A 23681-nucleotide genomic window follows, 5' to 3' on the forward strand; every position below is an offset into this window, starting at 1 on the left:
CGTTGAGATCTTGCTCTGAGACCAGAAAATCCCGGTTTGCAGACCGGGCTTGAGCTAAATTAAACAATCAATCGGATTCAATGTCTCGAATAGCCTGTTGGGTTCGTAAATTGAGCTATGTGTTACATTGTTTTGAGTGCAGGAGGCACTGATAGACCAAAGATGTGTAATACCTTTCCTCAGCTTCAGGTCGACAGAATCACGGTATCATAATGGCCAATAGGACCTTTATTCTCGGACAGGCTGGTCGTTTTCTAGCTTGGACCGTCTGCACTGACGCTGGTACCTTGTTAGCAAAACGGACGAACCGAAACGACTCCGCAAGTCAGCCGGTCACTGAGGCTCTGCGTTACGGTTGGAAGCATGAGTCGCATCTGTGTCACTTTACCGAGCGTCTGGGAAAGATTCTTCCGAGTGTTATGCGCCATCGGGTTGATTGCCTCCCGAAATCTCGAATCTCGAATCTCGAATCTCGAATCTTGAGATACCACCCTACCTTTGTTTCCTTCTTCATCTTTTCATCTGTCGTCGCAATGCCGTAAATAGCGGACTGCCCCCCAATCCCGGTCAACACGAAATTATAGAAATTAGCGACTATTGCCTTGAGTGTCGCCTTTTGGGGCACCACAAGCTGCGCTCGGACCCGGCGTAGTTGCGCCGGATGGCTCGTATGACACCTTTGACAGGTTGGCGTCGAGTCAATCATTGAGGCTGGGGCTGTCTCACAGCATTGAGTTTAGACTAGGCGGCGAACCCTGACCTTGACAGCCTTGATAATTTCGCTATGAGGGCAAACTGCTGGTGAGTGTGTGCAGGGGGTCTATGCAGATAACAAATAGTGTCAGAATGACTAGGAGAGACGGCAAAGGTAAGAGGCGAATGTTGGAAGACGTCATTAGTTGACATTGACTCGGTAGCCATTTACGAAGAGGGATTTGTGCTGAAAGGACTGAAGAGAGAAGACAAACTACTGTGGCAATGGAGCAAGCCGATATTTGCTTGTCAAGCCAAAAGAAGGCAGAAGTTTCACTTTACGATGCAATAAATGAGAAATCAAGTTTCTATTTCCAATCTGTTTGTCGATTATTGCTAATTGAACCGCAAAGAACAATAAAGCTATCTAGATGCCGGCTTTTCTCATCATATATCTATCTTACGAGAGGATATCGTTAGTCTCACCCAAAAGCTCGTCCAGGCCTTTCAAAAGAAACAAGAAAATCCATTCCGTGTTCTGTTCTTCACTTCATCCACTCGCCCAACAGCCCCGTGGTAGTCCCCCTTTCGCAAAACGGGCAGCAGATGTGATCGCAAGTGGCGAGCTCCTGATAAATCATCATGCCGGTACATCGGCCCGTCGTGTTGTGCGTCTTGCCGCACCAGCAGCAGTTCCAGACGCCGTCGAGGCGGTTGAAGTGGCACTCTGGGCGATGGCAGAGGGGCGCCGGCTCGAACTCCGCCGGCGTGGGATAGGAGACGACCTTGTGGGTTTGGGATTTGCAGGGGATGCGGCCGTTGGCTTGGGATTCTGCGCAGTAGTCCCATTTTTGGGAGGAGTGGCAGCAGATGAGATCGTATGTCAGGAGTTGACACATTGTTTTTTTTTTTTTTTTTTGGGCTTGTGCTGAGGGAGGCGATGGTGTTCGTTGCAAATAGGAGTTGGTCCAAATCTGATGAGAGGAGAGAAGAAAAGAAGTCTTTCTGTGGAGAAAAAAATGAAAGCAACTTGGAGAAAATGAACTTATAAAGCTGATAGCAGGAGACGATGAAAGAAGAAATAAGGGAAGCAGCCGACTTCTTATTTATCAACGAACAGAACTAACACGTCTGCTTAACCACAATATAATACGATCCATCAATCCAATGCTCGCTTCCACCGCAATTTATAGACCATCCAGTCCGACATGTCCCTTGCCCTGCCATTTGAATCACGTCCACGAATTCACAGAAGCCGCCTCGCCTAAGCGGGATGAAGTCATTCTTCTCCATAACACAAGGCCTCGACTCCCGGGACTGCGGCCCGTCATCTCTCCTTGCTGTCGGCTGGGGGGATTGTAATTTTAATTTGATCTTTTACTTGTCTTTGGTCTTCATCGTTCTTTCCAAATACACATCTTTTGCATATCTGCTTCATAAAATACTGAAAGTTTACTTTGTTTCTTGTCCATCTCTGTGTGTCTGGCAGTCTGTCTATATCGTTTCTACGGAGCGAGCGTGTCAGCTGCGAAAAAAAAAAATGCAAAATGCTATTTTGACCAGACAATACTTTTAGATGCAAGGGATACACTAAGCTATGAGGTCTCTCGCCTTTTTTTTTTTAAGACCAGACATCTACTTTCGGGAACCATAGGTACTTCATGCTGTAAAAGATGATAGGAGGGTTTAGTCAATGGGAGACTTTGGAGACGAGGCTCGCTTAGAGGCGGAAGTTGGAGCTGCGGCTGAGAGACGGACTGTGTGTACAGAGTACTTGTGCATGTGCTATATCACTTCTGTGCGTATGCCATTGATCAATGGATGTAGAGAAAGAAAGCAAGGACGGCAAAGTGAGCAGCAAATGCATACGGCGAGGAACATAGTGGTGTGGGCGGCTCATGGGCTACGGTAAATACACCGAAGATGGTATTGGGTACTACCCAATATTAAAGAAACATGTGAGCGATGCAATCTTTACCGCGATGGGAGGAAATAGGCGTTGAAATGCGGTGGTTGGATATTTTTTTTTTTTTTTGATGTTCGCTCCACTTGCTTATTATGCTGGGGTTATAGTCTTTGCCTTGTGCTATCTATTCGCTTGTATTATTGGATGTGAGTAAACAGACCTTCATTTATTACTTGTATGCGATGCCCTCATAGACTTGTCTACCCGTAAAATGGGAGAGACAGAGATTGTGGCGTATGGATATCCTGAATCTGTCACTTATTTTTATCTCTCTGGATGAGGAGACGAAAACCGGGTTGATGGATTCATGGAGGGGGGCGTGTTGGACATGGGTGTGCTTTGAATTCGGGGGGCAGATGTGAATGTGATGGTATTAGTGGCTGGAATGGATAGCTGGGAGTGCTCAGTTGTGGCCGCTGCAAGATGATCCTCCCAAGATGAGTGGCTGGCTGACTGGCCACATTAATTTGCTTTTTATTACGCAAATGAATAAGAGGCAGTCTTGTGTAATGGAACTGATTGGTGGTAGATGTAAATGTATATTAGCATAATAACATACATGACCTAGAGCGAGGAAAAGAGCAATACTTGAACACAACGTCACCGGCAGAAAGCCTGAACAAAAAGCAAAGTCAAGAATCCCTATCCCGATGCGCAAACCCAAGGGCCAAAGGCTTCACAACCATGCCACAAAGCGGTAGTAGTACTCTTGTGCCGAGCTCAGTTATGCCTGTGAACCTTGTGGCGTGTCCAACTGAGACATTGTTGAGCCCGATTTCCGCCCCCAAGGTTTTCAAGCCTATTTGTTTTTCGTGGCGTCTGGCTGCATGCTCATCCCTGACTTTCGCATGATTGCAATGCCCGCCTTTTCCCCCCTTAGCATGAAAGGTCGTACAAGCCGCCCATGAAAGAAAGAAGAGAGTGAAGAAAAGGAGGCAGATAAAAAAACTAGTGGAGGAAGAGTCGGAACTTTATACATCAGGAGTGCAGCTTTCACAAATGTCATGGTAACAAAACGTATCAGGACACCCTTTCTTCCGTTGCTGGCAAGTCCGGTAAATGTTTCCACCGCGCTTACACTTGCAGCAGATCCATCTCCCATTCAGATCTTGCAGCCGACAAGTTCCCGAGCTGCAGGCCGGCGAGATGAGGCAGCTCCCCCGCTCACAGGGATTCTCGCCGGTGGCTTCAGGAGATGGGAGCACGGTGGTGGCAGCACAAGGGCTGTAGTGGTTGGTGGCCGGATTGAGGGCCGCCTCAGAGCAGTACGAATATCGGGGGACGAGGCTTGATGGGTGTGTACAGGGGTATTGGTGGTGGTAGTGAATGTACGAGTACTGGCACATGCTTCCTATATTTGCCTTGCAGTATTTGTATTTCTTTCTCTCTCCCTCTCCCCTCTTCAAGTCTCACTTCGGAGGGGTAGGAGGGCGGTTGGCCGAGACTTCTTGTGATGCCCGAGCCCGACGACGGCTTCGGAAATGGGGCGTTGCAGGAATTTGAGGCGTCTGTCTCGGCAGGATGCCTATTTTCTAGGTCCGCACCCGGATGGTTCTTGAAGTAGACGATAATGTGGTGACGCGGCCTAAGATAATTAGCGGTCTTGTAGGACAGAAGATAATGTGGCTTATTAGCTTTTGTGACCTTGATTTATGTCTCCTTGCGTTGAGGTTGAGAGCAAGGGGTATGAGCTGATGGTTGGAAAGCGTCTGCCCCGAGTGCTTGTCAAAAGTCCCCGTATGGAAATATCAACCTAAGAGAGTGGTCGGGGGCTTGAGGAAGAGAGAGGCCTAGGATAGATGCTCGCAAACTTGATATCAATCTCCTTTCCTGCACTGTTCCTGCTATGCTGCAGCTAGAGTATGTGTCTGGCTGTCACAGTTTTTCTCCCTCTCTTAGCCACGCCCTTATAGAATTCAATAACAAGATCAAAGAAAGAAACCTCCCTGGCACGGGCTGATGGCACGTCTTAGTATTATCGAGTTTGAGCTTGGTAAGCACAATGATATGCCACGCAAGGCAACGAGAAAACAAAGAGTTCTGAAGATAGAGAGCGTTGATATCAGGTAGAGTATTGTTAGCTGGGTGTTGGTGATGTTTGTTCTGGTCTGTTATTATGCTGACGAATGTCATGATGAAAGAGGAATCCGACTTCGTTTATATACCTCACCAACGTCAATGCATCATTGCTTGCCTCTGCTGCTCGATCAACTGCCAACGACTTTATCCTCGGTCCTCGCTAACTAGTCGGGACGCCCGCTCGTATTAGAATCGCCGCAGCAGACCAATTCGTGGAGCCATCGTAGATTTTCTTCCCACAAAAGCGGGTATTTACCACTCTCCTAAAGGAATGCTGTCTCCGCACTTATTGGCGATGATGGCGGTGATCATACATCGTTAAAATCGTTTGCCTTGGCATTAAAACGGGGAAGTACAGGGAGTAAGACACTTTGCTCTCGGATCTAATGTAAGCATACATGACTGGAAGAAGAGGAGTGGGTTGGGAGAGCTTCTATGGGTTTATAACCCATATGAAGTGATTTCTTCGTGCATTATTGACCAGGTGACAGGTTACAACGAGACTTGTGTGTTTGGTACATGTAAGATATCTCGATCGTGTCATAGTTCGTGCTTAGAGCACAAGAGACTTTTCAGAGATGTACCAGAGCTGTTTGAACAAATGAAGCAAGAAAAAAAAAAAGCTTGTAAATATATCTAGATGGTCGTTCAAAGTGCCTTTGTGTAGGTTACAGCAGATCGGTAATGCGTGAGGCTCTCGTGGAAAGTTGCAGGTGCTACCAAAACCGCGTGAGTGAAGATCCGATATTCGACGCCGTCGGACCACATACGAAAGCGACCCACGACCCCATCGTGATACTGTCTAGGTTGATAGAGTTCATGTGCGATATAGGAAGCGCCGCGGCAACAAACCTTACATCGCTGGATGAGACACCCGTGGCTTTGATGTATACTGCTTCGGGTTTATGGCCAAATTTGGATCGCCCAACGCCACAAAAGAGGAGCAATAGGTGGATAGAGCAAGAAGAGAGGCGAACATTGTCGATAGTGGAGTTTATAGCTGATGGCCGAAGGAAGTTTAACTTGACATTTTCATGGTTCGGCTTCGGAACCAGCACATGCTGCGATGATAGATTGGTGCAACACAAACATGCTGCCAAATATTCAGCTCTTGTATGGTGTCTAAGAAGATAGAGCTGGCTCTGCTCTTTGCTTCTAGCTTTCTCCGTATAGCTATAATCAGATAGCCTGTCTCTGTTACGTCCGTTGGAAAATTGCTTTCGTAACTCGTTACCCTTTGTAAGTGTTGTATATCCTAAAGTTTTAGGTCAGAGAAGATAAACGTGGAAGCCCAAGAAACAGTCACACAACAACGGTATAGAGTAGCAAAGCACGCGGGTGGCCGATACCCAGCAATTTCTCGTCACACCCCATTTGGAAAAGAAACATTCATGGCGTCACTTGATGATACACGCGCGGGATCGATTCAGATAATGTAATACTCCTAGGAACAAAGCCAGGTGGATTTTATCGATTGGACAGGATCCAAACCACACGTGCTTGCTGATCAAGCCGTGGCGGTTGTGACAATCAATTGTCTGCTGGAGAAGCTAGAGTTGCAGCTAGACTTGGGTACTATTTCCGACTATTGTCGGAATAATAAATCAACGATAGCTGCTCGCTGATATATCTTGCTTCGGACCGACTAAGGCAAGTGCGAATCATGCGTGGACACTGCTAGTACGTGGAGTGATGCCCAGCCGAGAATCTTCTTGACCAGTGCTGTGAGCCCTTGATAATAAAAAGGTAAAATGGTTGTGAGCGAGCGAGTCTGCTGTCCCCGGATTGGACAACATAAACGGCTAAGGAGGGGATCTGACATGTTGACCTGCAGCTATCCATGAATGAATCTGAGAGGTAGGAAACATGCCAGCAAGGCTGTCAAAGTGATGTGCCACAGCCTCTCAGCTCCTGAGACAATCCTTCACTTCACGTAACCAAGCTCAGTCTGGGTCTCAAGTATAAGGGTCTCCCAGAGACACATCATGCAGGTTTCAAGCACCACAGAGGCAATACTAGCCGTGGTATTGCATACACTCGTAAAGATTGCAACCTCAGTTGTCGGAGGGAGAGGTAAGAGAAGAGCCGTGCGAATATGAAGAAGGATTAAAAAGGTGTAATGATATTAAAGCTTTTGCCCGAGTATCCATCAACGCCATACATGCCATAAATATCCATCATCGTACAATCAAATCACCTTAGAACCTAGACGGTGGATTGGAGGTTAGTGCTGTAGATCCTAGTGGATATATGAGAGGTTACTTTACCTTATTTCATATGAGCCTGCTCTCGTCATATATCGCACCCACTTGACACTAGAGTAATTGCTCTTCTCAAATACTTTCAGATAGCGAACCAAAAGACCCGAGCTGGTAAACATCAACAAGCTAAAGTTCATGCTCAGGGGTGGCCGGCTCCACGCGCGTTGATTTGTCATGCTGGTGAGGCTAGCTTCGGCAGTGAGGACGTATTCGCTCTGGCCAGTGAATCTGCCAATCTTCCAGACAATCACGTTCTCACTGGGCTCGTACTTGGCCTTTCCTTGAGTACAGCGCTCGGTGATCTTGGCAGTATTCAAAGGCGTAGGGATCTTGATGACGACGTTGGTAGCAAAGAGCTTGGCTCCAAAGTTGGCCTTGACGCCGATGCTGTATTCGACCTTTGTGCGGCCCACCTCGTTGACAATGGCGTGCACCTTGAACGGCAGGTTGACGTTCTCTGTGGCGCGATAGCGCATGAGCTCGAACTCGCCGTCAGGGGGGACGAAGCTAATGATTCGGTCAGAGTCAAACTTGCCCAGCTTGACGCACTGGTGGAATTGACAGTCCTCCAGGGTGACGCTTCCCGCCGCCGCTTTGGTCGCCTTGGTTCCCATTTTGTTTCCGCTGGGCAGGCTTAGCAGCCCGTCGTTGTCCAGCAGCAATCGGTCGTTGAGGCCAAATTTGCACTCAGGGGTACCGGATAGATAGGCGCGCATGACAATTTGCCCCGTGACATCCGCTCGCAGTACTGCGCCAGTGGCGGACATGAGAAGGTTGATATCCTCAATGACATCGACAAAGGCTTCGTTTTTGCGGTACTTGACGTCTGCTTTGCGCCATGACAGCGCGCCGGTGGCCTGCATTGTGATCTTGGACGTGTCTTCGGGGCGCGATTCCGACTTTACGCCTTCGGTGGTGATGTACATCTTTAATGTGTCCGTCTCGGTATTTTGCGGATAGCCAAAGTCGATGATTTCTGGTTGTTAGAGATTCAGGGTCAGTACCAGCGCCAGTGCCCATATCACACTGATTTTGGGAAGAAAAACCCACCATCCAGCAGCTCGTAGACCAGCACAAAGTTGTTCTTGACGGCCTCCTCGTCAAACTTGCCAAAGTACCCCTTTCCCAGCTGGATCAGGCGGTAGAGGAACTCAAAGACCAGCGCGGCATTGGCGTTGCTCTTGGTGATGGCCACCAAGTAGATGTTTTCGTGCTTGACATGGCTAAAGGTCGTGCTTCCGAGCGTCAGGATGGGCGACCGCACCTGGGCGTTGGAGATGACCTGGATGCGAAAGACATCGGCAAGGCGAGGCCGGCAGTCGTTGCGAAAGGCGCGGAAGATGAGGTTTTCGCCCTTTTGGTTGAAGATGAGCACGCCGGAGAGCATCGTGGCGGAGCGAGAACAAAAAAAGAAGAAATAGAAGGAAAAGAAGGAAAAGAAAAGAGAGGCCCGAATCTCTGGCACGAGCTGGTGGCTGCTGGTGGTTTGTCGAGACGAGGTTGCGACTGCGACTGCGCTTCGGCCAGGAGCTCGACTAGTGCGCGTGTCTTGGGGAGCTGCAGGTGCAAAAGCGTGCCGGAGCCCCGCCAAGGCGCGTGATTACAGCACCGAAGCGGACATTTACAGCGGTGCTGACTGCTGCAGACCCCTGGACTAACAGCACTGCGTCTTCTGAAGCTCCGGGTGCGCTTACATGGACCTCTGCATGTGGCCGCATACTGGTCTACTGCTTATTACACCAAATGCAGTGCAGAAGAAGATAATGAAGAAGATACTGATAACTACTGGAGCCCCGGAGAACTTATTATCGAAACGAATGTTACCAATACAGCTCATTTGATAATTGCCACGGCATCGAGTACTGCAAAGGGTCGACTCTAGAAAGGCCATTCGCGGCCAGAAATTAGGAAACGCTCATAGTCAATTTCCAAGCCCCGGTCATTCAATAACAAGTCTTCGTGGCGCAGTTGGCTAGCGCGTCAGTCTCATATTGAAACATCTATATGATCTAGACATTAGTCTGGGCCATCTGAAGGTCGTGAGTTCGAGCCTCACCGAGGACATTTCTTTTTTGTATTTTCTTTCAGATGCATCGTATTTATTCTCTTTTTTTCTTTTTCTTTGTTGAATATCTTATACATTCAAACAATACATTCAATACATGTCGCATTCAGTTGACTTGATTATACCTACCTAGTACCTCTCTTGCACACTCATCTGAAACCACGTTCTCAATGACGCCAGGCTGTGGCTGTGCTGCTACGTTCAAGACACAATCGTCAGCCTCAAGTATAAGCTTCTCGAGAACTCATCCAACTTTCTTTCTCTATTCTCAATTACTCGCATAGCGTAAATACTATTATTTTTTTTCCCTTTATCAATTTATAGCGTTCTCAGCTCTTCATACATCTTGCCCATGTCGCAGTCATTGCAATTCCCTTCCTCATTTGTCACGCCGTGGAAGGACCTGCTCCTCTCTCACCAAAACGAGCGCTCTCGCGATGCTCCCAACTATCACAGCGCCGACGCCATCGACTCTCTGCTGACGACCAGCACGCCAAATTTGCTCTACGTGGGCACCGGCCACTCTATATTTACACGCGCAATTCTGCCCGCCATTGCGTCTGCCAAACACTCAATCCATTTCGTCACCTGTTACTGGGCCGCCTCGCCCTCTCTCGATGGCATCCGTCAGACTCTCCTCCAGCTTGCCGAAGCGCGTTCAAGATCGGCAGAGACTCTGACTACCCTCAATGTGAGCATTGGGTTCTCGTCTTGGGGCCTATTTCAGAAGCTGTTCCATACAGCAGCGCCTGAAGGGTGCGTGTACCCCCCTTCGCGATGGGCTAAACTGGGCTTGCCGGATGAGGAGGCGCTGAGAAAAGGGGGCATCGAGATGACGGTGAAGAGTCTCTTTTTCACGCCGCTGAGCGTGATGCACCCGAAATACGTCATCATCGATGAAGCCAAGGCGTGGATTCCGAGCTGCAATGTGAGCTGGGAGCGGTGGTTTGAAGGTTGCGTGGAGCTTGAGGGCGAGTTTATCCATAGGCTGCTGGCTTTCCATGCCCGAGTTTGGGGTGCAAGAGTTGATATGGCAAAACCACATGATAATGATCACATTGAGCTTGCAAGAAGAGAGGCAGAAAATAGAGGCGCGATTCAGGGCGTGGACGAAGAAGGTCTGCTAGTCGAAACCTCAAGCTCATCACCGCTTACCGAGGGCGACGACGATGATCGCTCGGCAACACAATGCATTCACTTCACTGCTGTTGCTCCAACTCCGACCATCTTCTTACCGTCACCGCATCATCGAAACCCCCGATTCAAATTCTTCTTCCCTTTCTTCTCTCAATCTAATCCGCCAATGACTCCCCTCAACGCCGCGCTGCTCACTCTTTTTGCCAATGCTTATCACGAAATCCACCTTGTTACGCCAAATCTCACTTCATGGCCGGTTATAGAAGCCTTATTAGAGGCCTTATCTCGAGGAGTCAACGTCCAAGTCCGCACGGGGCGGAATATGATGGTGATTGAGCAGCTCATTACCGCTGGGACAACTACATCATGGTGTCTCCGCCGCTTTGTTAAAAAGTACCAAGCTCTGTGTAAGCGCCGCACTCAGAATCGCGACCCCGAGGCTCAGCTAGTATCCCCTGGGCATCTAGAGATATTTTATTATAAGCAGCTCGACGACAGAGCCAAGCTTGAAGACGAGCCCGTCTTTAGCCATTTCAAGATGACAATGGTGGATGGAGAGTATCTCATGCTAGGTTCGGGAAACATGGATAGAGCTAGTTGGTGGACGAGTCAAGAGATTGGCGTGCTGTTTTACATGCCGGGACTGAGGGAAAGGAGAGTATGGGAGAATGTGCTGGAGAAGAGGGCCGAATTAGTGTTTCGGAGCAAGGATAGGTGAATAGATAGATCTGATATTGCTAGCTTGTTGGATATACCCTTGATGATCATATCGAAGACATTGGAAATTAAAAGGATGATATAGTATTGGTCTCCAGTAGCATGAAGAAGTCTTCTCAACTACTTACTTCCATCTTATCCCCCCCCCCCCCCCCCCCCCCTTAATTTATGCATTACGCGTGCTCCTGAGCCTTGACTCTCTCAAAGACGTTGACAAACTCCATCGCATCCTGAGCACCACTTAGCTTGAACTTGCCCTGAATCGTGTAATCCGGCACGCCGCTGATGCCCCTGTATCTCGCACTTCCAGCCAACTCGTCAACCTCCCTGCCGCCCTCGTCGCTCTCCACGATGGCCTTGCTGAAGTCAGTCTCAGAGATTCCAGCTCCCACAGCGACGTCCTTGAGAGTCTCATAACTCGTAATGTCCTTCTCATTCTCAAAATACGCGGCAAAGAGCCCGTCAACGACCTTGAGCTCCGTCTCTTCGCCGAACTTCTTGGCGAGGTGAACCAGGCGGTGCGAGTCCCGCGAGTTGCCCAGTCTGCCGCCAAACTTGAAGTTGATGCCGAGGGCGTTGCCCACGCCGCTGAGGCGCTCGTGGATCATGGCGGTGCGCTCTGGGCCGAAGCGCTGCAGATAGTACTCGTGCTTGTCGACGCTGTTGCCAGGGCCTCGGGGCGAATCGGGGTTGAGCTGGTAGGGCGCGTACTTGACCGAAAAGGTGTCGGTGGAAGAAGGGTAGCGCTGCTGCCAGATCTGCTGGGCTCGCTGGACTTGCTTGCGGCCAACGTAGCACCAGGGGCAGACTGTGTCTGAGACGACGTCGATGCGGAAGTTTACCATGGTTGCGGCAACTGAGGTTTGCGGTCCTTGTTTTATTTGAGTTGAGTTGGTTGTGGTTTCAGGGACTGTAACCTTGTGTACAAGTCGTGGAAAAATATGGACAGTTGACGAGGTCGCTTTATCGTCTGTTTTTGGCCGAGACCGTTTATTTATACTTGACTGCGTGCCTCAATATTCTTAGGATCCTCTACGAGCATACTAACGGCCTGATGGTTTGTATGGAGAGGGTATCTCCGCTCAGAGAGCAAATCCTTTAAATAATTAGAGGATTTGAAATCAATCTATCTGCACAGAGCAAAATAGCCGACTTAACCCTCATTGCCCCCGAAAGGCGTGCTCCGTTGTTTGTCCGAGCAATATTTAAAGCTCCATCCATCTACTACTTTGCGCTAGATACTATCTACGTGAATTAGTAAGACAGATGGGATCCATAGCATCAAATTGGCCGAGTACCGAGGGGGATAGTGGCGTCAGAGATCAAGTTTGAGAACTGCAAGCACTCAAACTTGCAGACATTCAAAGAGAATTCCGGACTGCGTAGGAAAAGACGGTGCCAGTGAATAAATATTGCAAGTGTCCATGATAAATTGACTACAAACATGATGGAAATGCCAGCATGAAAGTGGGATGAGCCGAGTAGTACGCATTAGTTACTGGCTCATCACAAGTGCTAGTTAACAGTGGATTTATAATGCATCGGGGCTTGCCCCCTTTCGATCAGCACCCGCGCATGCTAATTTAGCTCTTTGCTAGTGTGCCATCCATCTTCTGTGATCCGATGGAGGAGTATTCCGTATAAGAGTGGCATTAAGTAGTCTATATTCTGTAAGTTCTGGAAAGGTCGTGTAAACATTATGAGCGAGTCTGTATAAGTAATTCCCATAATTTAAAACTCTAAATGACGTGAACTATAATGCGTGAGCATTTGAGACAAGGGATATTAATAATTCGAGCCTCCCGGGAATATATCCCTGCTGGGCAAATACCTTGATCAGACCATTTGATGACCAAAGCCACCTGTCTATAACTGATAAATGTGCTCTTAGCAGCATAGCCACTTTGCTCTTGAGATTGAATGAAGAAGTCTTGGGCGAATTAGCTATCATTGATAATATTTTGCAGAGCTAGACTGGCACAAACCCTTGTTCATCTAGGGTAGGATCCGGAGTTCTTTGGTAAGCTACTTTACGATTACTACTACCTGGATAATTCCGGGGTGCATGCCTAAGACATTTACCAAGCTTCTAGACTTCAATACAGCTAGAATTAGTTTCGTATTAGTATAGGTACCATTAGGACCATTGCTACATGCTATCAACCACGCAACCAAAGGGACTGCTGCGCCGGCGAAAAATCTTGAAGTGGATCTAGCTCGGATTGGTAGTGTTAGTTGTCGATTTCCCTTCCAAGGTTTCCACTTTCCATAGAAGATGTTTGCGATTTTGAACGCAACTTAGCTGCACATTGCATATATTGGTTGTGTATAGTTGAAGGATTTTTTAGATTCATACTTTTGGGGACTTTACTAGCATTACCTGCAAAATAAAAGCACATGTAGCTAATCTCCTAGGCTTATTCGCCGGCAAATAGCACCAGTTTATTCGGCGATCTTGCTTCCGCTTAGTTGCTCGTGTGGGTACCATATTACCTAGGTAGTTGGTAAAACCGGCAAGGCTCAACTGCCGGTTTTTAACCTGCCGCCTTTTGGCTGTTTATGGGACGATTCTAACCTGTTCCATTCTATTTCCTTCTCTTTTTGAAGCAGACTAGGGTCTAAATAAATCTATGGCCTAATTCTTCAAACATGACCTTTTATCGGTAGTTTCTAAAGAGAAGAGTGATTGTACCAAAATGAATCTGCCTGTTTTTGTTTATGCTAGTTAAAATGGGTAAATGTTTTTAAATACACTTGAAACTTGTCCAGCGTCTTGTCAAAGCTAGCCTCTCCTATCTTTATTAATCATCTAGTTCGTGCAGAACAATGCAAACCTCGGTAGCGTTTCTCCTCATAAGATATGTGCCACCTCTCTCTTTAGGCCCCTGCTCTTGCCCCTCCATCGCTCCACCTATTGAGCAGTTTTGAAACCAGGTTTGTGATTAGCAGAGCATGAGTGATAAATGCAGATTGCCTTGTTATAGGTTGCTAGTTCTGGCTCTAGGAGCGCAAGGCCCAGCGATACTCCACTTAACTTACAAATGCTGGAGTACAAAAGGATGGATTGCCCTTGGCTAGATATAGGGTGACTTGGCAGAGTAAATAGACAAAGGCATCCCAAAGCACAAAAGAGTATATAATATATAATCCTTTAACCAAAGACACCGTCTTATCAGCCTTCACCATGGTGACAAAGAGATTTTCTTCAGCTGAAAAGGTCGACCCTGCGCCTCTTGGCCAGCCGCTGACCTTTGAGTTCAGTGGCAAAACGGCTAAGAACCGCTTTCTCAAGTCTTCCATGTCTGAGCAACTGTCAAGTTGGGACGAGAAAGATCCAGCAAAGAGAGGAATCCCCTCAGATGAGCTCATCAATTTGTACAGACGATGGGGTGAGGGTGGATATGGAGTCATCCTTCTCGGCAATACCATGATCGAGGTCGACCAACTGGAGATTGACGGAAATCACATTATTCCTTCAGATGCACCTTTTTCCGGAGACCGATTTGAGAAGTTCAAGGAGCTTGCTTCAGAGTCCAAGAAGCATGGTAGTCTTGTATACCCTCAGCTTAGCCATCCCGGTCGACAGGTTCAAGAAGCCATTCAGCCGAATCCAATCTCCGCTAGCGACGTGCAGCTGGTGATACCTGCAATGGGGACCTTTGCCAAACCGAGACCGATGGAGAAGGCCGACTTTGACAGGGTCATTAACGAATTTGCTCACGCGGCTGAGTACAGCTACAAGGCTGGATTCGATGGCGTTCAGCTGCATGGCGCACAGTAAGTCTTTCAAGCTGCGGATATGCAGATATAAGCTGGACAAAGAGAAGAAATACTGACGTTGTTTGCAGCGGTTATCTCTTGGCCCAGTTCCTAGCACCGTCAACTAACAAGAGGACCGATGAATACGGCGGCTCGCTGCTCAACCGGGCAAGACTAATCTTCCAGATTGCCGATGCCATCCGCGCTCGCGTTCCTGACAAGGCCTTCAGTCTCGGCATCAAGCTTAACAGCGTAGAGTTCCAGCAGGGTGGCTTCACCCCTGAAGAATGCAAGGATCTCTGTGTAGAGCTTGAGAAGAACAATTTTGACTGGGTCGAGCTTTCAGGCGGCACATACGAGGAGTTGGCATTTACGCATAGAAAAGAGTCTACCATCAAACGAGAGGCCTACTTCCTCGAATTCGCCGAATTGATCATCCCGCATCTGAAGAAGACCAAAGTGTATGTCACTGGCGGTCTGCGCTCGGCGGCTGGCATGGTCAAGGCCCTAAACTCGGTGGATGGAGTCGGATTGGGCCGACCAGCTGCTTACGAGCCTGCGCTGCCGCAGAGAATCCTTGACGGTGCTGTGGATGGTGCAGTGCAGCCATTTTTCGACGAGAACGATACTGGCTTAGGTCTTCTTGCAGCGAAAACCGAGTGAGTAGCTTACACATACCTAGGAGCCTGTATAAGAATGCGAATTGCTGATATATCGACGCAATATAGGATGAAACTTGTTGGCCTTGGTCACGAACCCCTTGACTTGAGCAGAGAGGACCACCAGAAGGTCTTTTCGGCCGCACTGAGCAAATGGTCTGGCCGACTTGGTCCTCTAGATATCGAAGACTTTGACTTTCAGCCTTATGGCACTGCCTATGCCTAGGCCAAATTGATGGTGGGCGCCTTGAGGGGAGTTTAATTGTACATGAGCACACAAGATATATAAGCCTACATGAGATTAACATACTATTGGAGAGAAATAAATGTATGCACATAGGTAATCTAGTTGCTTGGAGCGTTTGCCTACATATGCAGCTACTGATTTTCCCGCAACTATTTTTGCTATTGTCCCTCTAAGGAATCGAATCAGCTAATCAGATTCCGTGAATGGGCACATGAATCCACCTTAGCCTAACATCCCTTGAATCTGCCTTGTATATTAAGCGCAATTGCATAAAAGCGAGTCAGGCAGTTTATCATGCAGCATACGAGTGCATGAACGATTTTTTTTAATCACCCAGTTTCTTTCTTAGCTCAGATGCACCTACAACACTTAACAACTCCTCTTCGTTGAGCGCAACTCTTGATTAAATAAAACACTGCATACAATTATGGAAAAATATAGTTATGATACTCTTAATCTTGGACGTCCCGCAATTCGACTGCTTATTTTGAATCGAGGAAGCAATGACGACAAGATACGCTGCAGCCTCTTCCAGGCAGAGCTGCAGGAGCGAGACAATACAATCTCGTACGAAGCTCTCTCATACACCTGGGGCTCCCAAGACCTAACTGAGAGCATTATTGTCGACGGCTACTGCCTTAATGTAACTTCTCACCTCTACGTAGCTCTTCAACATCTTCGCCATCAGGACGAGGACCGTATCCTGTGGATTGATGCAATATGTATTGATCAAGGAAACGTGAAAGAGAGAGGACATCAAGTTGAACAAATGAGCAAAATCTACAAGGAAGCCGACCGGGTAGTTTTCTGGCTAGGGCCGGCAACATTAGAAACAGACGTGCTCATGGAATCTTTGAAGCTTCTGCAGCGCGAGAGCATTAAACACAACTACAAGGATTGGTCGCTTCAAGACCCCTTTTGGAAGCATAAATGGGCTATGGTGGAGCGGACACTGAAAATAGCATACACGCACTTCAGCGATTTACAACGAGATGGCTTACAGGAGATCTTATCAAGACCATGGTTTCGGAGAGTGTGGATTCTGCAAGAAGTGGCGCTTGCAAAGGTCGGCATCATACTCTGCGGTACGAAAAGTGTGTCAACTCGGCTCTTTGGTCTTGTTCCTCTGCTTCTAGATATAAAACCCGATACACACTGTCAATCAGTCCTCGATATCATGCCTAGTCCATGGAGAAAGACTCTCTGGTGGAGCAAGAGTCCAAATCTTCGCACGTTGCTATTAACTTTTGGAGATAGCGAAGCGACAGAATCACGAGATCTTGTGTATGCTTTGAGAGGGATATCATCAGATGCAGCAGGAAATAATGCCATTATTCCTGATTATGATAAATCAGAAGAAGATTTGGTTCGCGATGTTGTTCAGTTTGTCGAACATTGTGAGTTGGAAGACTTGGCGTTGACACCGCCGCGCACAATTCGAGCCTTGATAAAATGCCTGAGAGCTCACGATTTGGATCGTTGTATGGGTCTGGCGCAAAATTCTCTACCTCATGATATGGAAATGCTTCTTGAGAGTCCCGAAGTCAGGATCAATCAAGAAATTGTCACGACCGCGGCGGCACGCGACAAGACAGGCAAAGTGTTTGAAATCATCCTGAGATACCGGGAAAAGGACGTCTTAGTAGATGACGAAGTTTTGGTGGCTGCAGCAAAAAATCTGCGTGGCGCCCAGGGGGTATTTGAAGCTCTGTTACGTTACCAAAGGGGCCGAATCACGATCTCAGACGATGTGCTTATAGCCGCTGCGAAGAACATACAATGCGGCGACGAAGTGTTAAATCTTCTTTCGTCTTCCGAGTGGGATCTGCCCAAAGCTATAAATGAGAAAGTGCTTGTAGCCGCAGCAAAGAATAAAGCCTGTGGTAATAAAGCTATACATGCTCTATTATCTCTTGGCCATACGCTGAGTCTTACGGTCGAGGCCGTTATAGCCGCTGCACAGAATGAGGAATGCGGTGATGAAGTGTTAGGTCTCATTTTATTTTCCAAACGGGTTCGATTCAAGGGAATGAAAGAAATAACAACGGAAGTGCTTATAGCAAAGAATAAAGGATGCGATGATAAACAGTTAGGTCTCATTTTATCTTCCAAACGGGTTCGATTCAATGAAATGAAGAGAATAACAAAAGACGTGCTTATAGCTGCAGCAAAGAATGAAGGATGCGGTGATAAGGTGTTGAGTCTCATTTTATCTTCTAATTTGGTTCGATTGAAGGGAATGAAGGGAATAATGAAAGAAGTGCTGATAGCTGCAGCAAAGAATGAAGGATGCGGTGATAAAGTGTTAAGTCTCATTTTATCTTCTAAACGGATTCGATTGAAGGGAATAAAGAGAATAGCAATAGACGTGCTTCAAGCTGCGATGGGGAACAAAGGATGTGGTTATAAAGTTATAAATACCCTTTGCTCTCATTATCCCAATTCAGTCACATTCTTCTAAAACGTAGATAATATATCACGAGACTCTGCGTTACAAGATCTCTGGAGTTATAGCATTAGCGATTTAGAATACCTTGTATAGGAAAGGAAAAAATATCGTTCATTATAAAGACCTTCATCGCAAAATGAAACATAAAACGGCCCTCATGTAGATAACTGAAGAAACTGGGACAAACTGGAAAGAATATTTTAAATATGCTTTTAAGTTATTCTTTGGTTAATACAATTTCGAAATTATATTCACGGAGTATATAATCCGTACCACAGCCTTACCACCAGGAAATCATTCTGTCCACATATGGATATTCTCCTGAACCAGCGGAAAATGAATCTATGACTCTCAAATGCTCCCGACGCAGGTATCGGATCAAACATCTACGGCAGAACTTCACTGGCTCTAGCAATTGCCAACGGACACACAAAGATCCTCAATGTACTCTTAGAGTTACGATGCAGACGAATGACATACGGGATTATATTAAGAATTTCGTAATTAGCAAGTAAACTGGCAACTTTCTCCTTACAAACATATACCACCGCAGTCGGCTCCGCCATGAAGGGGATCGCATCCATCTAACGCATCATAGCAAAATAGTCCCTCAGGGCAGCTGAGCCCGATAAACCCTCCGCAGAAATGAGTTTCCTTCGGGATGCATATTCCCGGAACATCACACGCCAGACCGCAGTTTGGCGGCAGTCGAGGATCGTCCTGGCACTCTGAATTGTCACCGCAGTTGTGTGGTCGCGGCGTGAAGCCCCCGCAGGACTGATATTGGTTCTTGAACTCGCAATGGCCGGGGCACCGGTTGAGTTCAGAGCAGTAGGGATTGTTGGGGACGCACTTCATGTCGAAGGGACAGGGGGCGATTTTGAAGCCACAGGCGCGGCCAACCTGGCTATGTTCTGGGCGGGGGATTTGTGCTGAGGCGAGGGAGACGGTTACGGCGAGAAGAATAGATTTGAGAAACATTGTGAGGGCGGTTGATTTGACTGTTATTTTTAGAGTAGATGTGAAGTTTTGGTCAAGTTGAATTTGTGTCCATGATCATCAATAGGGTGAGAGCCAATCCAGCATCTTAAATATTCATTCGGGGGCGATTGTCCGCTCTGCAGTCTGGCCATAGGATGAATGAGCTGATCCAGCTGCCCGCGACAACCCGAGACATCATTCCACGACACCGACCCGAGTATGTCGCACGGATTCAGCAGCTTTGACATAACGGCCTGGATAAGCCTAATTATGAAACATGGCAAACAATTCCTTGCAAAGAGTCGGCTGAATGAATTTTCACAACAGTTTGATAGACAGGGCCACGTAGTAGCAACGATGCAAGGGGTCGTACAGAGTACGTAATATATGTTGGCCGTGGTCTGATGTGGCGGTTTAAGCTTACCTGGTAAACTTGGAACTAGGTCTTTAGACCTGCATAAGTCATAGAATGGGACTTTGTAGGATGTAGCATTATAAGAAAAATACGAAGATATAAGGGTTGCGGCGGGCTTGGCTCTGCTGGGCGAAGGAGCTGGAGCATCTGATTACGGCTGGAAAGCGTCGGGGATATTACATACAGATTTGCGAGGTATGCACTTATGCAACTGGTAATGAGGGAAATAGTTAATTGGCTCTTGGCGTCTATGATTTCGGGATTTAGCTGCAGCTTATGATCTCACGGATATATGTAGCATCGGCCGAAGGAAGACGGCTGAGAGAAATTTTTTTTTTCAATACATCAGAATTCTAATCTATTATACAAAAATGTCTAAGTTCTAAAAATAAGTCCTTCTCCCTACTTCTGTAGCGCCAACAAGCTGTCGACCATGTCCACAATAGTCTCCTTCAGTGGCCGGAACTTGATGCCCAGCTCAGTAGCAGCCTTGGTAGTATCGAGCTTGTAGATGGGAGGAAGGGGAGCGCCAGTGTCGCCCTTGGGCGTCAGGTCGTGCAGCTCCGGGAACTTTTCCCTGATGATGTCGCAAATCTGCTGGTAGTTGTATGCGGAGTTGGCAATCAGGTAACGCTGTCCAGCGGCCTCTGGCTTTTCGTAGGCCAAAACATGGGCTTCAGCAACTGTAGTCGTATTGTTAGCGAGGTTATGGAGGCAATTATGGACGAAAGTGAAAACTTACGATCGCGGACATCGGCGAATGCCCAGAAAGAAGTATCGGGAACCGCCTTCTCTGAGCCGTTGATGAGTCTGTAGATGTCCCCTGCAGAGGTGTTGAGCGCATTAACGCCGCTGACAGCGTGAGCGACCGGTCCGTACACCATCGGAGGGCAGAGGGTTGCCACCGTGAAGTTGGGCTATAAATAATATATCATTAGTCAACTGAAATAGGCATAAAGCTGGTCCTGTTTAGCTCACCTTCTTCTCCTCAACGTAATCGAATGCAGCGCGCTCAGCGAATGTCTTTGAGGCGAGATATGCCATCACGGGGCTGCTGTTGGCCTGCTCAACAGTGACGGGGCTCCAATCGGCCTCGGTATAAACATATCCAGGGCGCTGGCCTTGCATTGGGTCCAAGACTGAGGCAAAGGAGGAGGTAACAACAACTCTAGAGACTGCCGAGTTGTACTTTTGGGTGGCCTCTAGGATAGAGGTTGTGCCGTTGATGGCAGGCTGCAAAAGCTCCGTCTCGAAATCGACGGCATTCAGGATGAAGGGAGAGGCCGTGTGAATGATCTATACATTGAAAAGAGAATATTAGCTCATTTCCTTTTCAAGTCTTTGGTTGTAGACGTAGAAAGTCCACTTACGCCATCGACCCCTTTGACTGCCTCGTCAAAGGCATTGGGAGCAGCAATGTCGGGAACAATGGCAACGCTGATCTGCTCAGAGTACTTTGCGTGCGTCTTGAGAACTTCGGCTGCAGTCTTGTCTGAGCGCACGGTTCCGCGAACATTGTAGCCCTTTCGCAGGAAAGCCTCGACGACGTGTGCGGCAATGAAGCCTGAAGCACCGGTGACGAGGACAGTTTGGGTCATTTTTACTTTTTTGTAGAACTCTTTTGAGGAAAAGTATTTAATTTGTGAATTGAGGTAAAGCCAAGATAGTATTGAAGACTGTGTGCTTTTGTGTTATTGTGATGCTTTTGAATGCTGATGCTGGTATCTACAAATTTCCATCTCGTTGTCTTTGAAGCTTTCCTTTATAGACTTCCCGCATCTCTCATCATGCTAGCCTGTGTCTTGCCTGTATATCCATTCTTTTGGAGTTGAAAATCTGAACGAGGTGTTTCTTTAACTCCGAATCATGTAATCGCTCAGAGTCCATCGCCATGGCTGATAAATCCCATCATCTTCATCGACAGCGTAGCCGTGATGCCATCCCGAGAGCACCCACTTGGGCGATCAGAGCTCCAACTGTAGCTATCAAGGAACGACAATTGCAAAGAAGAAGGCTTTTACAACGCCGACAACATTTGTCAGCCTTTGTATTGAGTGTCTTGACTTCACCTTGTCTTTCTCAACTTCGGAACAACCCGAAAGCTCTCCCGCGGAGATGGGCCGTTCACATAGTTCAGATAACTCCTTATCGGGATAGTTCCCGTGCTCTATAGACGCTATATGCTTGGGAGATGCAAGAGAACGGCAATTGGACGGGGAATAAGATGGAGGCTTTGACTCTTCTTGTCTTAGTGGCAATATACAGCTTGTTTACGCAGCACCAAGAGTGTAGATCAGGGGCGGACGAAGACGGACTAGCGAGCGAAGCGAATTACGCGAATAGCAGAAGATGGCGAGATCCGGACGAGAACCGGACGAGGCCCGAAGGGATTGATAAGCGTCTATGAACGACACAACGTCATCTTCATTGGCCCTAGAGAACAAAGCAGGTTTAGGTAATAACATGGATGGCCAAGCCTTTCAGCCATATGCCGGCTTAGAAAGCGTTGAAAAACCTGCAGCGAGCGGCTATCGCCGAAGGAGAGGCGGAAGATTTTGCTAAATGGGGCCTAGTATAGATCCTGTCCAATACGCGGAACAGACAGCGGTCAAGATTCTAGCTTAAGCCTAAGAAACGAAACTTTACCTTGAACCCTCAAGCGTTTTGATTGTTAAACAGCTACTAAGATGAACTCGATAGATGTCACCTGACTCTATTTAGAGTTCTGGAGATATCTGCTCCGAGATGCATCTGCCGTTCATCAAGGCCGATGATTTAGCTTGTCGTCAAGTTTGTCAACTGCGTGTGATTGAAGCTGATTGAAGCATCTCCGATGCTAATATGGAGACAGCGATACGTTTGCAAAAACAATATTGAATTGACATATCTTTACCTCGATATAAACATCTTCAAATGCCCTCGTAAACATAAACGCCTTGAATCGAAATACACGGTTCAGTATCTTCTTTTACAACATCCAGCATCGCATCACTTATACCCATCACAAAATGCCTATTGATCAGTACTCTCATTCTTCTCCAATGACGGAGTCAAGATTCATTACCATCTCTATGGACAAGGCACGGCCTTGGTGTTTGTCCATGGCCACCCCGACAACGAAATGACGTTTTCGATGCAAATCGAAGAGTTCGCCAAAGACCACACGGTGATTCTTCCTACCCTTCGAGGATACCCTCCGAGTGATGTTCCGCTGGACCCAGATGCGTACGATGGCAATGTCATGGCGGGCGATTTGGTGGCCCTTTTGGATCACTTGGGGATCGAAAAGGCAGTTTTCGCGGGAGGTGATGTTGGAGGCATTACCGTGCAGAAGCTCGCATTTCTTCACCCAGAGAGATTGCTGGGCCTGGTCATCTTCAACACGCCAATTTTGGGCACCATGATGCACCTCATCCACCACGACCCGGAGCAGCAGGAACTGTCAAAGTACTCACTCAAATACATCAAGCACAACCCGGGAGACGCCTATGATTTGGACTTTGTTGTTCGCACCATAGCCGACCCTAAATACCGCGCCGAGATCAAGGAGTACCTCCAAAACTCTCCAGAGGGGGGAATGTTTTACTTTTTTCGCAAGAACTTTCCAGCGCCACCGTATGGACAAAACATTGATACGTCGGGCATGCACTATAAGATGCCGTGCGTGGTTATATGGGGAATGCAGGAGCCGTATTTCTCGGACAAGATGCTCGACGGCTTCTATAAATGGTTTGACCAGTCGGTTCGAGTGGTTACGCTGCCCCAGGCCGGGCATTGGCCTTGGAGGGAGGACGCGAGAAAAGTGAACTAGCGAGCTGCGATCGTGGCTTACTGCCTTGGAAAGCGGACAGCTTTGAAGATTTGGAGGAAGATGAATGAATGAGCAAGTTGGACAAGAGCGTGTTGTAATATGATTTCTGGGAGGAAGAGAAATTTGAGGACATGGAAGCTAATAAGCCACGAGACAAATTGTGTCCATTATAATGGGTTATATGGAAAAGAAGATTTCGCCAAATTTATACAATGTTTAATGAATATGTAAATGATGTTATTACACATGCGCATTGATGTTGCATTATCCACGGCTAATACTGATCGTAAACGAGTCTGATATACAGATTTGGCCATGTACGACTGAGCAAATCTTGCTCTCGAGTACACGTCTTGAGCTGCTACATTTGACTCACAGAGGCTAATTAACACAAGGAAGATGGTTAAAAGAAGAAATCTAGATTGTAAATTGATAAATTGAT

General features: G+C 47.5%; 9 protein-coding genes and 1 non-coding gene across 10 annotated transcripts; 5 read left to right on the plus strand and 5 right to left on the minus strand.

The window, feature by feature from the left end:
* Positions 1-3458: 3458 nt before the first annotated feature.
* TrAFT101_009356 (uncharacterized protein) lies at positions 3459-3761 on the minus strand (the record flags this gene model as incomplete). The annotated part of the gene is made up of 1 exon (XM_066128626.1): positions 3459-3761. One exon carries the CDS (start codon positions 3759-3761, stop codon positions 3459-3461), a length of 303 nt encoding a protein of 100 aa, XP_065984746.1.
* Positions 3762-7001: 3240 nt separating this feature from the next.
* TrAFT101_009357 (uncharacterized protein) lies at positions 7002-8386 on the minus strand (the record flags this gene model as incomplete). The annotated part of the gene is made up of 2 exons (XM_024910357.1): positions 7002-7975; positions 8050-8386. The coding sequence occupies 2 exons, from the start codon at positions 8384-8386 to the stop codon at positions 7002-7004; spliced, it is 1311 nt and encodes a 436-aa protein (XP_024755277.1).
* Positions 8387-8952: 566 nt separating this feature from the next.
* TrAFT101_009358 lies at positions 8953-9063 on the plus strand. The gene has a single exon. It is a non-coding gene; the product is annotated as a tRNA-Met (tRNA).
* A 182-nt stretch (positions 9064-9245) lies between these two features.
* On the plus strand, positions 9246-11016 carry TrAFT101_009359 (uncharacterized protein). Its single transcript, XM_066128627.1, has one exon. The coding sequence runs from the start codon at positions 9417-9419 to the stop codon at positions 10917-10919; it is 1503 nt and encodes a 500-aa protein (XP_065984747.1). The 5' UTR covers positions 9246-9416; the 3' UTR covers positions 10920-11016.
* A 1-nt stretch (position 11017) lies between these two features.
* TrAFT101_009360 (uncharacterized protein) lies at positions 11018-12303 on the minus strand. Its single transcript, XM_024909048.2, has one exon. It carries the CDS (start codon positions 11761-11763, stop codon positions 11092-11094), a length of 672 nt encoding a protein of 223 aa, XP_024755275.1. The 5' UTR covers positions 11764-12303; the 3' UTR covers positions 11018-11091.
* Positions 12304-14036: 1733 nt separating this feature from the next.
* On the plus strand, positions 14037-15748 carry TrAFT101_009361 (uncharacterized protein). The gene is made up of 3 exons (XM_024902163.2): positions 14037-14695; positions 14767-15336; positions 15406-15748. The coding sequence occupies exons 1-3, from the start codon at positions 14103-14105 to the stop codon at positions 15560-15562; spliced, it is 1320 nt and encodes a 439-aa protein (XP_024755274.2). The 5' UTR covers positions 14037-14102; the 3' UTR covers positions 15563-15748.
* A 163-nt stretch (positions 15749-15911) lies between these two features.
* TrAFT101_009362 (uncharacterized protein) lies at positions 15912-18128 on the plus strand. The gene has a single exon (XM_024909047.2). It carries the CDS (start codon positions 16011-16013, stop codon positions 18042-18044), a length of 2034 nt encoding a protein of 677 aa, XP_024755273.1. The 5' UTR covers positions 15912-16010; the 3' UTR covers positions 18045-18128.
* Positions 18129-18494: 366 nt separating this feature from the next.
* TrAFT101_009363 (uncharacterized protein) lies at positions 18495-19540 on the minus strand. Its single transcript, XM_066128628.1, has 2 exons — positions 19438-19540; positions 18495-19304 (listed from the first exon to the last, which is right to left on the minus strand). Exon 2 carries the CDS (start codon positions 19011-19013, stop codon positions 18564-18566), a length of 450 nt encoding a protein of 149 aa, XP_065984748.1. The 5' UTR covers positions 19014-19304; positions 19438-19540; the 3' UTR covers positions 18495-18563.
* Positions 19541-19803: 263 nt separating this feature from the next.
* On the minus strand, positions 19804-21026 carry TrAFT101_009364 (uncharacterized protein; the record flags this gene model as incomplete). Its single annotated transcript, XM_024902859.2, has 4 exons — positions 19804-20111; positions 20171-20345; positions 20407-20724; positions 20799-21026. 4 exons carry the CDS (start codon positions 21024-21026, stop codon positions 19831-19833), a joined length of 1002 nt encoding a protein of 333 aa, XP_024755271.1. The 3' UTR covers positions 19804-19830.
* A 1068-nt stretch (positions 21027-22094) lies between these two features.
* TrAFT101_009365 (uncharacterized protein) lies at positions 22095-23440 on the plus strand. The gene has a single exon (XM_066128629.1). The coding sequence runs from the start codon at positions 22550-22552 to the stop codon at positions 23237-23239; it is 690 nt and encodes a 229-aa protein (XP_065984749.1). The 5' UTR covers positions 22095-22549; the 3' UTR covers positions 23240-23440.
* The last annotated feature ends 241 nt before the right edge of the window (positions 23441-23681 follow it).

This window comes from Trichoderma asperellum, chromosome 5 (assembly GCF_020647865.1).
Source record: "Trichoderma asperellum chromosome 5, complete sequence".
Taxonomy (NCBI): Eukaryota; Fungi; Ascomycota; class Sordariomycetes; order Hypocreales; family Hypocreaceae; genus Trichoderma; species Trichoderma asperellum.